Raw genomic sequence first — 13,888 nt, 5'->3', positions numbered from 1 at the left:
TTCCTTATATTCTATTTTATTGTTAGTTAATAGTCTTATTTCTAGTTTAGCTATTAATAGTTTCTGCACTATTTCCTATCTTTACTGTGCTATTCACTTGTTCAAAACGAATCACTCTCTCACTCGCTGTGATTTTACACTCCTGTTCTTCTCTTCCATTTACCTCGGGGTCCGTTAAGCTTAACCACGCTCTGCTTTATCTCACTGTCTACTCACTTTACTGAATACTTCTAGCAGCTGTCGCTATTGACCCTACTGCTTCGCTTCTATTTATGTGTCTACGGCCGTTCTTTCTTTCAACAGTACTGGATTACTTCAAACGCATACTATAGCTACGTTTCTGTATTTTATACTTTTCTATCTCACACCATTATATACTTTATACTTCTCACTTAACATTTGTTAATATTCCTATGTTATGTAAGGATAATTATTTAAACATACTATTTTGTCAATTTCTTATCTTTACACATTTCCCATATGGTTTTCTTTCCTCTTTCCTAGTGAGGACTAGATGCGCCCCTCCCGCCAGCACTGGAAGGTTGCGCAATCCCCCACTCCGGACTGGCAACACACACACATACACACACACTATGTATTTTCTAAGCCTATACACTTCCTCCATACAGGGAGACTTTACTCATTCAGGATTTTATTCACATTCATTCAGGCTTTTATTCACATTCACTCACACATACTCCGTTTTACCTAACACAACCTGCAGTTTCTAGCCTAACCTGATACACTTCCTCAAACACAGGGAGACATTCTTATACAGGATTTTATTGTATGATGGGAGCTTGCAAAATCAGGTCAAAGTCCCAGCACAAGCATACACTTTTCATGCTTTCCTAAGCGACCTAATAATTCAGTCCTTTCCCAGATTCACTTCCTCAACACCGGGAGACTTTATTATAGGATTTATTCTTATGATAGGACTTGCCAAATCGGGTAAAAGTTCTTATCGTAACCTATATACCCATCCACACCTTCTTGGAGTGGTGTCACGGTGTGCACAGGATTTTACTTTTACTTTTATTGGTGTTGACAATATGCAGAGGCAGTCGGCAGCCCAGATGAGACTAGGTAGACAAACAGCCCCACCCGTCTAAGATACCCGACACCCACGCAACACACACAGCCCCCCAATACACATAGCCCACACAGATACCTACAAATAACTATTTTAACTCCCCAAAGCTTTAGAATGCATGCAGTTATTGAATTCAAAAGCTCCCAGTATCACTTGGTTTGTTTCATTTGGAGAGACCTTGGTTACCTACCTCTGAAAACAGGTTCCTACAGCGGACCACACAAGAACTCTACTATTACATGCAAAAACTCAGTTTACCGTCTTAACAAGTGGCTACTTGTGTTTTCTGCAGTCCGTCCAGGAAGCCCATTCACAGCTGCAGATTTTCAGTCTCTGGTCCCTTGCCCCTCCTGGCAAGCTCACCATTTTGTTGTGGAATATCTGGAGTCAAATATTTGCACAGATACCAGAACTTGTGAATTCAATTCAGACTTTATTACAAACGTCACAGAGCCGAGCCCTTCCATGGAAAATACTAAATTCTCATATTACAGAGTCCTGCCTTTATAGTATTCTGTTTTTGCATAAGGTATAGAGTCCCCTCCCTCTATATGAAAATATTTTTTGGGGGACAGAAAATGTAATCCAAAGTGTGCTTACAACATAACCACTGATATGGTATTTAGTGATACTGATTTAATACAATATTGTTGAAGTAATATATACTATGTGTGACACAAAGCAACAAAACTCTTTCTATATAGTAAAACAAGCAACATAATACTTATATTTCTCTGTGTGTCTGTTTAGTTATCAAATCAAAATAGTTGGAATGAAGTATTGGAGTCAGGAGTTGAATGGACAACTGCTACTCCTATAGTCCTCATGGTTCCTCCTGCTCCTCTGGTGGTGTAACAGAGACATCTGGTGGTCAGAGAAAGTTACTGCATGTCTATTTAATTACTCACCGATCAGTCATATGGACATCTGCATTCAGACTGATGCTCCATCACTTCCTCTAATCTTCTCAAACTGCTGTCCTGGAGTAGTAGTAGTAGCAGTAGTAGTAGCAGTAGTAGTAGTAGTAGTAGTAACAGTAACAGTAGTAGCAGTAGTAGTGGCAGCAGCAGTAGTAGTGGCAGCAGTAGTCAGTAGGTAGTAGTAGTTATTTAGGGTGACCATATTTTAGTTTTCAAAAAAGAGAACATGTCCGGGAAAAAGAGGACGTATGGTCACCCTAAGTAACAGCATCGTCTGTTTTACCTGCTCTCACAAAATAGTCAGTTAATTTACCTGACGAACTCTCTCCTTTAGCTGAAATGTTGAGTTTTGCGGAGCTTATGTGGGCTTCTAGATCGCTAGCACCTTTATTTGACACTGACACGTACGTGCCAGCTTTGCAGGTCATGCATTCTGCTTCACACGGATCCCGACCAAGACGAAAACACGGGAATTTTCTCTGTAAATCGTCTGTGAATTTACATTTGCGTTAGAGCATTTTTACACTGTTCTGGAGCCATGTGCCACTGTTGACAAGCAAGCTGCTGCTCTGTCTCCTGGCTGTTGCCATGGTGAGGGTAATGATTGAGATGCAGTTTGACCAATGTTTGCGTAGGTCTACATGACCCACCAATGGTGGCGTGTGAGAAGGCGGGACCTAAAGAGAAAGGTCAAAACTTGCAAAACCCAAAAACTCACACAATGAATGGCGACTGTAGAAAGCAAAAGCCGAATCCCGGACATTTTGGCCGATTTAGAAATCCCGGCCGGACGTATTTTTTAGGTCCAAAAAGATGTCCGGGAAAAAGAGGACATATGGTCACCCTAAGTTAGTAGTATTAGTAGTGTAATACCCTTGTTTGAACTAGGTATTGAGTTTATTCTTGTTAAAACCAAGTAGTGAGTTTATAATTAATTGGTATTATATTTAAAAAGTGATTGAATTGCTCCTAAATTGTAATGTTGTTAATGCATTTCTTTTTGATGAAATATTGATTTAATGTATAAGTGAATAGTTTGGTTTACTTTTAAATGTACGTTTTGACCAATAGGGTCGCTCGTTAAGCTGTGGCCAATGGGAGAGTTGACCTGCTTAACGGCAGGCCTGAGGGGAAAAGAGAGGGAGAGAGACGTTGGGAGAACGGATGGATTTTTACATTACGACCGTTGGTGAAGAAAAATGATGAAAGAAGACGACAAAACTAGAACAAAACCCATACCTACTAAAACATGAAGGGAAATACCCATTTTATTTTATAAGAGTTGTTATAATTTTGTTAAGACTTACTAAAGACTGAAGCTACCGTCTCATCGTGGAGGTATTTGCTAGCCTTGAGGTTAGCCTAGCATCGTGTGACACCGAGAGAGAATCGCTTGGGAAAGCTGAACGAGTTCATGTTGCCATGGGGATATCGGTTACTGCTAACGCTTCGAACACACTGACTGTGTTGTTGCGTTTCGATACACCAGAAGTACATTCATTTCCAATGGAACGCTGCGTTTGCCTTGCAGCATTGCGTTGCAGAGGCAGTTGCAGTGCGTTCTGTGCGGTCGAACGTATGCGTCAAATTGTATGCGTAGACTTGACAGAAAGTAGCAAAATGTGAATGTTGAATTTTTGTTGCACACATATCCAGTAAAAAAAAGTGGGATTACATATTAATAACAGTTTGACTGGAGAATTTCTTTACATTTTTTATTGATTTATTTGGCAAGTATATTATTTATTCGATGACATCCACAAATGAATTGTGAGAGCCTATAATATAATTTCCCTCCAAAATGCAGCTTTGGAGCGAAATGCATAATAAATAGTCAAGGTGGCAGAGTCGGCTCTTTCAACAATGAGACCAACGTTGAGGAAGGTGGTCTTGATCGCGCTGTTGGGCCGGGACCAGCCCCGCCGAAAGCGCAGAACTGTGTGGGTCCAGAGATGGTTAAAGTCCCGAAAGCAGGCAGGGGAGTTCCCCCGTCTCATTCAAGAGCTTCGACTGTTTGGAGAGGAATTCCCAAGTTACTTTCGTCTGGACCAAAGCCAGTTCGATCACCTGCTCCAGATGGTTGGAGCCAGGATCACCCGGATGGATACCAACTACCGGGAGTCCATCAGCCCAGTTGAACGCCTGGCGATTTGTCTCCGGTAAGCTACATTCTAGTACATTTTTAAAGCCTTTGATACCATAATTGATTGATATTTGATACATTGTTTTTATGTGCAACCTAGCTAGCTAAAGGGCTTTCTACTTAATAGTCCCTATTTGACATCAGATGTACTTTTACAGAATGTTCATTAGGACTATAACTTTTCCCAAAGTTGGTTTATAATCATTTTTTAATGATGCAATGTTACCAAATGAAAAGAAAATTGGGGTGCCTTCTGCTCTGATGAAGGTAGGCTAGTCTTCTCCAGGACCCCTTGTTGTTTAAGACAGTTACAGTCATTCATTACGTTCTTATTGGACTCACATACACTCTTAGAGAAAAAGGTTCCAAAAGTGTCCTTCTGCTTTCCCCATAGGATAACCATTTTTGGTTCCAGGTAGAACCCTTTGGGGAAAATGTTATACATGGAACCCAATAGGGTTCTACTTGGAAACAAAAAGGGATCTCCTGTGGGGAAAGCCAGAGAACCATTTGAAGTAGATAGTACCATTCTTTCTAAGAGTAGAGTTGGCCTGGTCTATAGTTTAATTATATAGTCATAGACTGAATTGTACTGTTTCAAGGCATTGTTAATGATGGTTGATGAGTATTACAATATAATTTGTAGAGCATAATAAACAGTAATGAGGTAGATATATGAGTAGATAGAATATGTGGGTGGAATTCAAGTTACACACAATATTGATCATTATTTTGAATTATATTTCAGATTCTTGGCGACAGGGGACTCCTACAGGACCACCGGATTCAGCTTCCGAGATGGACGGTCCACGGTGGCAGGCATTGTCCCCTCTGTGGCACAAGCCATTTGGGACTGTCTGGTTGGTGAATACATGCCTGTGCCCAAGGAGGAAGACTGGAGGGCCATCGCTGCCGAGTTCCTGGAGAGGTGGAATTTCCCCAACTGTCTTGGCTCCATTGACGGGAAACATGTAGTAATTCAGGCTCCACCGTGCTCAGGTTCGCAATTCTACAACTACAAGGATCCATATTCAGTTGTACTCTTGGCTGTTGTAGATGCCATCTACTGTTTCCGTGTTGTCGATGTTGGTGCTTATGGCAAGGGAAGTGATGGCGGGACCCTCCGGGACTCTGCCTTCGGCCAGACACTTCAGGATGGCACCCTGAAGATTCCACCACCTGCATCACTCCCTGGGGCTGAAGACCTGGGACCTGTTCCCCACGTCTTCGTCGGCGATGAGGGCTTCCCTTTAAGACCCAACCTCATGAGGCCCTACGCTGGACGCCAGCTGCCATTGCCAAAGCCTGTAAGGATCTTTAACAAACGACTGTCCAGGCAAGGTTAGTTGTTGAATGCGCCTTTGGGATTCTGGCAGCCCGGTGGAGAATGTATCGGAGAGTGCTTGGTCTCAGCCCCTCAAATGTCGATGCCTGCGTGAAGGCCACATGTTCTCCACAACTACCTGCGGAGGTCATTCCAGGAGCCGCTCCGGATGGAGATGGGCACGCCAAATGGTCACCTACCTGATGTCACCAGGGCAGGTGCCAACAACGCCCCAGACAGGCACTCCAGGTGAGGGAGAAGCTGACCACCTACTTCTCATCGCCAGCAGGTGAAGTTCCATGGCAGTATGCCATGGAGTGAAACAGCTCTTTGAAGAGCCCAATAACACAAAGGTTATTTTAAGAACCATCCACCGTTGTCCAAATATAATTTTTTCCCCAGATTACTTTATGTATCATTGTCTCTCTTCATTTGGAAGCTATATTTAAGTGACATTTGGGAGTAAAGACCACACCTTAAAACCCCTTCCCTCTCTCATTAACGTCAGTATTATACACACCTGGCATGGTACATCAGGTGAGCAGGAGCACTAATTAAGGTTATAGGACATACAGTTAGTATGATAACTATGGGAAAGGGTAACCTAGGGTCCATACAAATAGTACAGTTTACCACCATGTTCACTGGCCTGACAAAATACAGGTGGGAAAAGAATGAATTAGGAAGAGAATGTGTTTTTACTTTCATCTTGTCTTAGATCTGCGAAGGTGTAGGGAAGAAATAAGCAGATTAAGTCTAAATGAGATATTAATAAACAACTGAAACAACTGACTATGAAAACATTATTTAATAAGTATTCAAGTACAGGGAAGAACATGACAGGTATGTGTGTTGTAAAAATGTTTTAAAAAAAAATACAACTATTGAAAGAGGTGTGTGTGCGTGTAAACATTTAAAAAAGAGCATCTGTGAATTCTTCGGTGTATGAGTTTCAATTCTGTCAATTCATAAATCTATGTAACACTAATAATGAATGCTATCCCGAGACTATAAACTAATGACTATGAATTGACTGAATTTAAATGGAACGGACGTGTGTGAAAAGAAAGGTACAATGAGGGAGGTCAAAAACAACAACCAGACAACTCCTCTCCTCTTCCTGTCCTTCCTGTGAGCTGGCTCTCCTCTTCCTGTCCTTCCTGTGAGCTGGCTCTCCTCTTCCTGTCCTTCCTGTGAGCTGGCTCTCCTCTTCCTGTCCTTCCTGTGAGCTGGCTCTCCTCTTCCTGTCCTTCCTGTGAGCTGGCTCTCCTCTTCCTGTCCTTCCTGTGAGCTGGTCGGCTAAATGGACTCCATCTCTGGAAGGGAAGAGAAAAACAACATATACAAGCTTAACATAAAAGAAAACCATAAAAGGTGAGATTTATGTTAACTAAATACAGCTTGTATAGTGTAGTTAGAGGCATAAATATTGGAACAGTGCAGTAAAGTTGGTAATACTTGCTGTTTACTCATGGAATTTGTATTTCAGAGATAAAGATGAATATGACAGGAAAATATTTAGACAGTAAACTGTTGTTTTGGGATATTTTCTAACCTAGAAACAACAGCTGTACATTTGCCTCATATTAATACTTTGATCTGAAATACCAATTAGCCTACATGAGTATACTGTAAAGAATTACCTACTTCACTGTCGCAACACTTATGACACTACATGTGATGTGGAGAAGGAAAAAAAACGTACCATTGAACTCGGCTTGGAAAAGCAGCTGATACATTTTAACTTTGACTGCTGCTTTTCTTTGCTGAGGCAGCCTCTTCAGGGTTGGCACCAGGCTCATGGCAAAGAGGGTCTCTTCATCCTCCTTCCTGTGAGCATCAGGTTGGGCTGCATCCCTCTCCACGGCTTGGAGGAGCCTCTGCTAAAATTAGTTGAGTGTCTGGGGTCTGGTACCTCCGATGACGCCTGGTGTGATAATGTTCCTCTTCGTTTCTCTCTCTGTTTGTCTCCACGGCCACATCCTGTTCAACGAGGTCCACAGTGGTCACTTCTGTGAGGGTCATAATAATCTCAGGTGATCCTAGATCCAGAGGTGCTTTCTCCATTTCATCATCTTCCATGGCTGCACCGGTGGTGGTCATACTTGTGGATGATGTAGATGTTGTAGAGGGTCTTGCTGCACCACCGGTGGAGGCGATGGTCGCACTTGTAGGTGACATTGAGGGTCTTGACGCACCGGTGGCGACAACACTTGTGGATGATGTAGTAGAGGGTCTGGCTGTAAAATTGCCACTCGTTGCCCTAGGCACAATAAATGGATCCAGAAAAGAAAGAATGTGGCAGAAGCACCAAGGCTGCTGGCCTGAAGCTGCTGACCCTGACCACTTCTTCTCTTTCTCTGCCCTTCTCTCTCTCTGATACCTGTCCCTGAGTCCTCTCCACTTCCTCCTACAGTCTTCTTCTACATAGACATGATAAGCCAAACCATTACCTAGCATAACTATAGTTATTAGATAGCTATCATGGACATGTCACCTACTGTACACATAGACACACACACGGTTATCTGACCAAATTATCAGGGGTACAGTAGTATCTACCATTTCTATTACTATTTATCTGACATACACATTCACTCTTTCAAACATGATTATTTGGTAAAGTTATCAGGGGTAGTAACTAGCATCATTTATTTGACTATTTCTTTCACACACACACACACACACACACCTCATTGGCTAGGTTAGCAAGCTAGGTTAGCTAGCTAGCTAACTAGCGACATCTAGCACATGCTCACTACTAAACTGACCTGGCAATCCTACTATCGTGGACACTTGTCTCCAAGCAGCATTTTTTGTGTTTATGTCCCTGTAGCTGTCAGCAGTTGTGTCAAAAAGACACGGTTTTGAGGATACTTGCGAAAATGATTCTCGCCTCTATGTGTCCAACCGCATGCGACCATCTGCAAAAGGTACCTGCATCAGTATCGATGCCTAGCTGCGCAAAATGTTACGTAGCAGTGATGCCTCTACGCAGTCGGTGTGTTCAAAGCGTAAGGAGTACTGTCTGCATTGGTAGCTGTGATGCAATGACGCAGTCGGTGTGTTCGAAGCGTAAGGACTACTGTCTGCATTGGTAGCAGTGATGCAATGACGCAGTCGGTGTGTTCGAAGCGTAAGGAGTACTGTCTGCATTGGTAGCAGTGATGCAACGACGCAGTCGGTGTGTTCGAAGCGTAAGGAGTACTGTCTGCATTGGTAGCAGTGATGCCATGACGCAGTCGGTGTGTTCGAAGCGTAAGGACTACTGTCTGCATTGGTAGCAGTGATGCCTTGACGCAGTCGGTGTGTTCGAAGCGTAAGGACTACTGTCTGCATTGGTAGCAGTGATGCCTCTACGCAGTCGGTGTGTTCGAAGCGTAAGGAGTACTGTCTGCATTGGTAGCTGTGCTGCTGTGGACTTTGTGAGGAAACCTGCATGGAACTGCCATACTTCACTGAGGGAATATCTACTAAGTAGTGAGTAACTACAACGGTGAGGTGCTTCTGGACTTTATGTGTGTCGTCGGTTTTATTTGACCTCCAACGCGCCAACGGGTTAATTAATCAAACTTGAAATAATTTGGAAACGGGTTGTGCACAACTTCATTGGGGTTTATTATTACTTTATTTATTTTGATGTTGTGCTATGAAAATGTAATAATACACATATTGTATGTATGTATGTTGCCTTGGTGGAGTCATTTATTGTTTCAATTTAATTTAATGCATGGGATAGTTTATCTTGATTCAATAACAGAAACCTATAATCATTTCATCTGAAGTTAATACCCTATTCTCATAACCCTAGATAGTTTACAATAGGGATTCTTATTGGAGATGTCCTTCTCACCTAACATCCCATGCTGTTGAGATACTCTACATAAGTTAATATTGTAAGAGTCATATTCCAGCCTGGTGAGAGGGTTACAGTAGTTAGTAGTAGCAGTAGTTGTAGTTTAGAGGTCGACCGATTATGATTTTTCAACGCTGATACCAATTATTGGAGGACCAAAAAAAGCCGATACCGATTAATCGGATAATGACAATTACAACAATACTGAATGAACACTTATTTTAACTTAATATAATACATAAATAGTATCAATTTAGCCTCAAATAAATAATGAAATATGTTCAATTTGGTTTAAATAATGCAAAAACAAAGTGGTGGAGAAGAAAGTAAAAGTGCAATATGTGCCATGTAAGAAAGCTAACGTTTAAGTTCCTTGCTCAGAACATGAGAACATATGAAAGCTGGTGGTTCCTTTTAACATGAGTCTTCAATATTCCCAGGTAAGAAGTTTTAGGTTGTAGTTATTATAGGAATTATAGGACTATATATATCTATACCATTTGTTTTTCATATACCTTTGACTATTGGATGTTCTTATAGGCACTTTAGTATTGTCAGTGTAACAGTATAGCTTCCGTCCCTCTCCTCGCTCCTACCTGGGCTCAAACCAGGAACACATCGACAACAGCCACCCTCGAAGCAGCGTTACCCATGTAGAGCAAGGGGAACAACTACTCCAAGTCTCAGAGCGAGTGACGTTTGAAACGCTATTAGCGCGCACCCGGCTAACTAGCTAGCCATTTCACATCGGTTACACCAGCCTAATCTTGGGAGTTGATAGGCTTGAAGTCATAAACAGCGCAATGCTTGAAGAATTGCGAAGAGCTGCTGTCAAAACGCACAAAAGTGCTGTTTGAATGAATGCTTACGAGCCTGCTGGTGTCTACCACCGCTCAGTCAGACTGCTCTATCAAAGATCAAATCATAGACTTAATTATAATATAATAAACACACAGAAATACGATCCTTAGGTCATTAATATGGTCGAATCCGGAAACTATCATCTCGAAAACAAAACGTTTATTTTTCAGTGAAATACGGAACCGTTCCGTATTTTATGTAACGGGTGGCATCCCTAAGTCTAAATATTCCTGTTACATTGCACAACCTTCAATGTTATGTCATAATTACGTAAAATTCTGGCAAATTAGTTCGCAACGAGCCAGGCGGCCCAAACTGTTGCCTATACCCTGACTCTGCGTGCAATGAACGCAAGAGAAGTGACACAATTTCACCTGGTTAATATTGCCTGCTAACCTGGATTTCTTTTAGCTAAATATGCAGGTTTAAAAATATATACTTCTGTGTATTGATTTTAAGAAAGGCATTGATATTTATGGTTAGGTACAGTCGTGCAACGATCGTGCTTTTTTCGCAAATGCGCTTTTGTTAAATCATCCCCCATTTGGCGAAGTCGGCTGTCTTTGTTAGGAAGAAATAGTCTTTACAGTTCGCAATGAGCCAGGCGGCCCAAACTGCTGCATATACCCTGACTCTGTTGCAGAGGTGACACATTTTCCCTAGTTAAAAGAAATTCATGTTAGCAGGCAATATTAACTAAATATGCAGGTTTAAAAATATATACTTGTGTATTGATTTTAAGAAAGAATTTGATGTTTATGGTTAGGTACACGTTGGAGCAACAACAGTCCTTTTTCGCGAATGTGCACCGCATCAATTATATGCAACGCAGGACAGGCTAGATAAACTAGTAATATCATCAACCATGTGTAGTTAACTAGTGATTATGATTGATTGATTGATTGTTTTTATAAGATAAGTTTAATGCTAGCTAGCAACTTACCTTGGCTTCTTACTGCATTCGCATAACAGGCAGGCTCCTCGTGGAGTGCAATGTAAAGCAGGTGGTTAGAGCGTTGGACTAGTTAACCGTAAGGTTGCAAGATTGAATCCCCAAGCTGACAAGGTAAAAATCTGTCGTTCTACCCCTGAATGAGACAGTTAACCCACCGTTCCTAGGCCGTCATTGAAAATAAGAATGTGTTCTTAACTGACTTGCCTAGTTAAAAAATATTTTTTATAATCGGCAAATCAGTGGCCAAAAATACCGATTACCGATTGTTATGAAAACTTGAAATCGGCCCTAATTATTCGGCCATTCCGATTAATCGGTTGACCTCTAATTTTAGTGTACTATTCATGCAAATTTAATGAACATTTGTAAAAAAGTATCCAAAGTCAACAAATACAACACAAATTGTTGTTGATTGGAGGCATGACGTCCCTGAACCAATAACAGTTGGTTGTATTCATGAAAGTCTTATGGGGTGGAAGCTATTGATGTTTTAATTAAGATTTTTTTTAATGTAAAGTGAATTTTAATTTATAGAAAATTCTTAAAGTGAGAATATACATCGTAGTTGGTGGTAGCAGTAGTAGCAGTAGTAGTAGCAGCAGTAGTAGTCGTAGCAGCAGTAGTAGCAGTAGTTGTAGTTGGTAGTAGTATTAGTAGTTGGTAGTACTAGTAGTTGGTAGTACTAGTAGTTAGTAGTAGTTAGTAGCAGTAGTAGTAGTAGTAGTAGTTAGTAGTAGTAGTTAGTAGTATTAGTAGTTGGTAGTAGTGGTAGTTAGCAGTAGTTAGTAGTGGTAGTAGTAGTACTGTAGTAGTTGTAAGTAGCAGTAGTAGTTGTAGTAGTTAGTAGCAGTAGTTGTAGTAGTTAGTAGTAGTAGTTGTAAGTAGCAGTAGTAGTAGTAGTAGTGTTAGTAGTTGTAGTAGTTAGTAGTTGTAAGTAGCAGTAGTAGTAGTTGGTGGTAGTAGTAGTAGTAGTATCAGGTAAAGAGAGACCAGCTCAGTGTTGACAGCTCAGCTCTGTACTGTAGAGAATCATCCAAGACAAACAATGTCCAAACACTGATGGCTTACAAAGTTCCATTTCTTTATTTCAACAATATCAGTCTCATGTGGTATCAGAGTTCCATTGGGATAGATTGTAACTCAATATTAGGAAGGTGTTCTTAATGTTTTGTGCACTCAGTGTATATTTAAAGTTTCAACATGAAACATACAATATGATTGATTAAGAACAGGAAGTAGTGTGTGGTAAATACAGTATGGTTCTCTCTGTTCAATAGTAGACCTCCTCAAACACTGAGTAAAAGTCTCACTCAGATCTTTAGAGTTCTCAGGATCTGACTCCTCCCGCTGACCTCCTGACCCCCCACAACCCTCTCCATTCTAAAAGGCTGCAGTGCAAAGGTCAATAATCTACGTTGGTTTGGAATTCTGTCTCATCAAGATCTTTACAGACCTCCCTCCCCTCCTTCTCTAGACACTGTAGACTGGACCAGACATTATTCTGACCTGTTTCCCCCATGACCACCATGATCCATGGTCACTCACCACGGTACAGTGGACAGTAGACCTGGTCTGGTTCTACACATAGACGGTGATGGTGAATCATATCAGATTGTGGAGAAGCCAACTTGATGAGTTTCTCCTGACCCAGCCCAACATCCCTATCAGTGCCCTCTGACCTCTCCCCTCTCGTTCCAGTCTCTTCTGCAACACTGAGTGAGCTTCCCTGACCTCTTTCAAGTTCTGTCTTAGTCTCTCCATTTCTCCATCCTTCTCCTCCATATGTCTATTCTTCTCCTTCATCTGTCTATCCTTCTCCTTCATCTGTCTATTCTTCTCCTCCATCTGTCTGCTGAACTCTCTCTGCATCTTTGTCTGTGAGATCATCACGTTCCTCTGTAACTCAGGTAGGACTATCTTCATCAGGTTTCTCTCTGCTTCAACTCTGGCCTCTCCTTCATAGTTCTCCATCTCCTGTCTGTGTCTCTCCTCCATCTCCCTCCTCTCATTCTCTCTCTTCTCTCTAAATCTCTCCAGCTTTCTCTCCATCTCCTCCCTCCTATCAGACTCCCTCTTCAGCTCCCTCTCCAGCTCTCTTTTCTTCTCCTCATCCCTCTCTTCTTTCACCTGTCTCTCCAGTTCACTGGTTCTTTCACTGAGTGTTCTGATATCTCCCTCATGTTCCTGGATCACTCCCTCTATCTTTATCAGAGAGTCCTGCAACTCCTTCTCAAGTCTCTCTCTCAAGTCTCTCTCGTCCCTCTGTTTCCTCTCTCCTCTCTCTCTCTGGATCTTTCCCTCCATCTCTCTAACCTGGTCCTCTGCCTCCTGGTAGGTCTGACTGCTGTAGAATCTATCTCTGTTTCCTGCCACCATCTCCTCTACCTGCTCCAGCAGCTCTGATACCTGAGTGCCATGGGCCCTGTCCTTAATGTTGAGGACGTGGTACCTGCTCCCACTTTTCTCTACAAGCTGCTGGAGGTCCTGACTTCCTGCTTGGAGAAACTCCTCAATGCTCTGCTCTTTCAGGCCATCATCATGGGTGAATAGAATCACAGTGTGTCCCCAAAAACCCTCCCCAAACATCTCCTCTATTCTCTCCAGCACCCCTCTCTCCTCCCCCTTAGAGGGCTCCACTGGTATGACCAGGAGGAAGGCGTGGGGTCCCGGGGCAGACAGACGGACACAGAGCCCCACATCCTGTCTCATCTCCTCCAGAGAGAGTCCAGGACAGAA

At 42.1% G+C, this 13,888-nt stretch overlaps 1 protein-coding gene across 1 annotated transcript; it reads left to right on the top strand.

The window, feature by feature from the left end:
- Window positions 1-3,085: 3,085 nt before the first annotated feature.
- LOC106607871 (protein ALP1-like) lies at window positions 3,086-6,272 on the top strand. Its single transcript, XM_014205324.2, has 2 exons — window positions 3,086-4,172; window positions 4,905-6,272. The coding sequence occupies exons 1-2, from the start codon at window positions 3,877-3,879 to the stop codon at window positions 5,500-5,502; spliced, it is 894 nt and encodes a 297-aa protein (XP_014060799.2). The 5' UTR covers window positions 3,086-3,876; the 3' UTR covers window positions 5,503-6,272.
- The last annotated feature ends 7,616 nt before the right edge of the window (window positions 6,273-13,888 follow it).

The sequence above is a fragment of the Salmo salar genome, unplaced genomic scaffold (genome assembly GCF_905237065.1).
Source record: "Salmo salar unplaced genomic scaffold, Ssal_v3.1, whole genome shotgun sequence".
In the NCBI taxonomy this organism is placed as follows: domain Eukaryota; kingdom Metazoa; phylum Chordata; class Actinopteri; order Salmoniformes; family Salmonidae; genus Salmo; species Salmo salar.
Note: the sequence above shows the minus strand (reverse complement) of the source record. Positions and strands in the feature narration are given on the sequence as shown.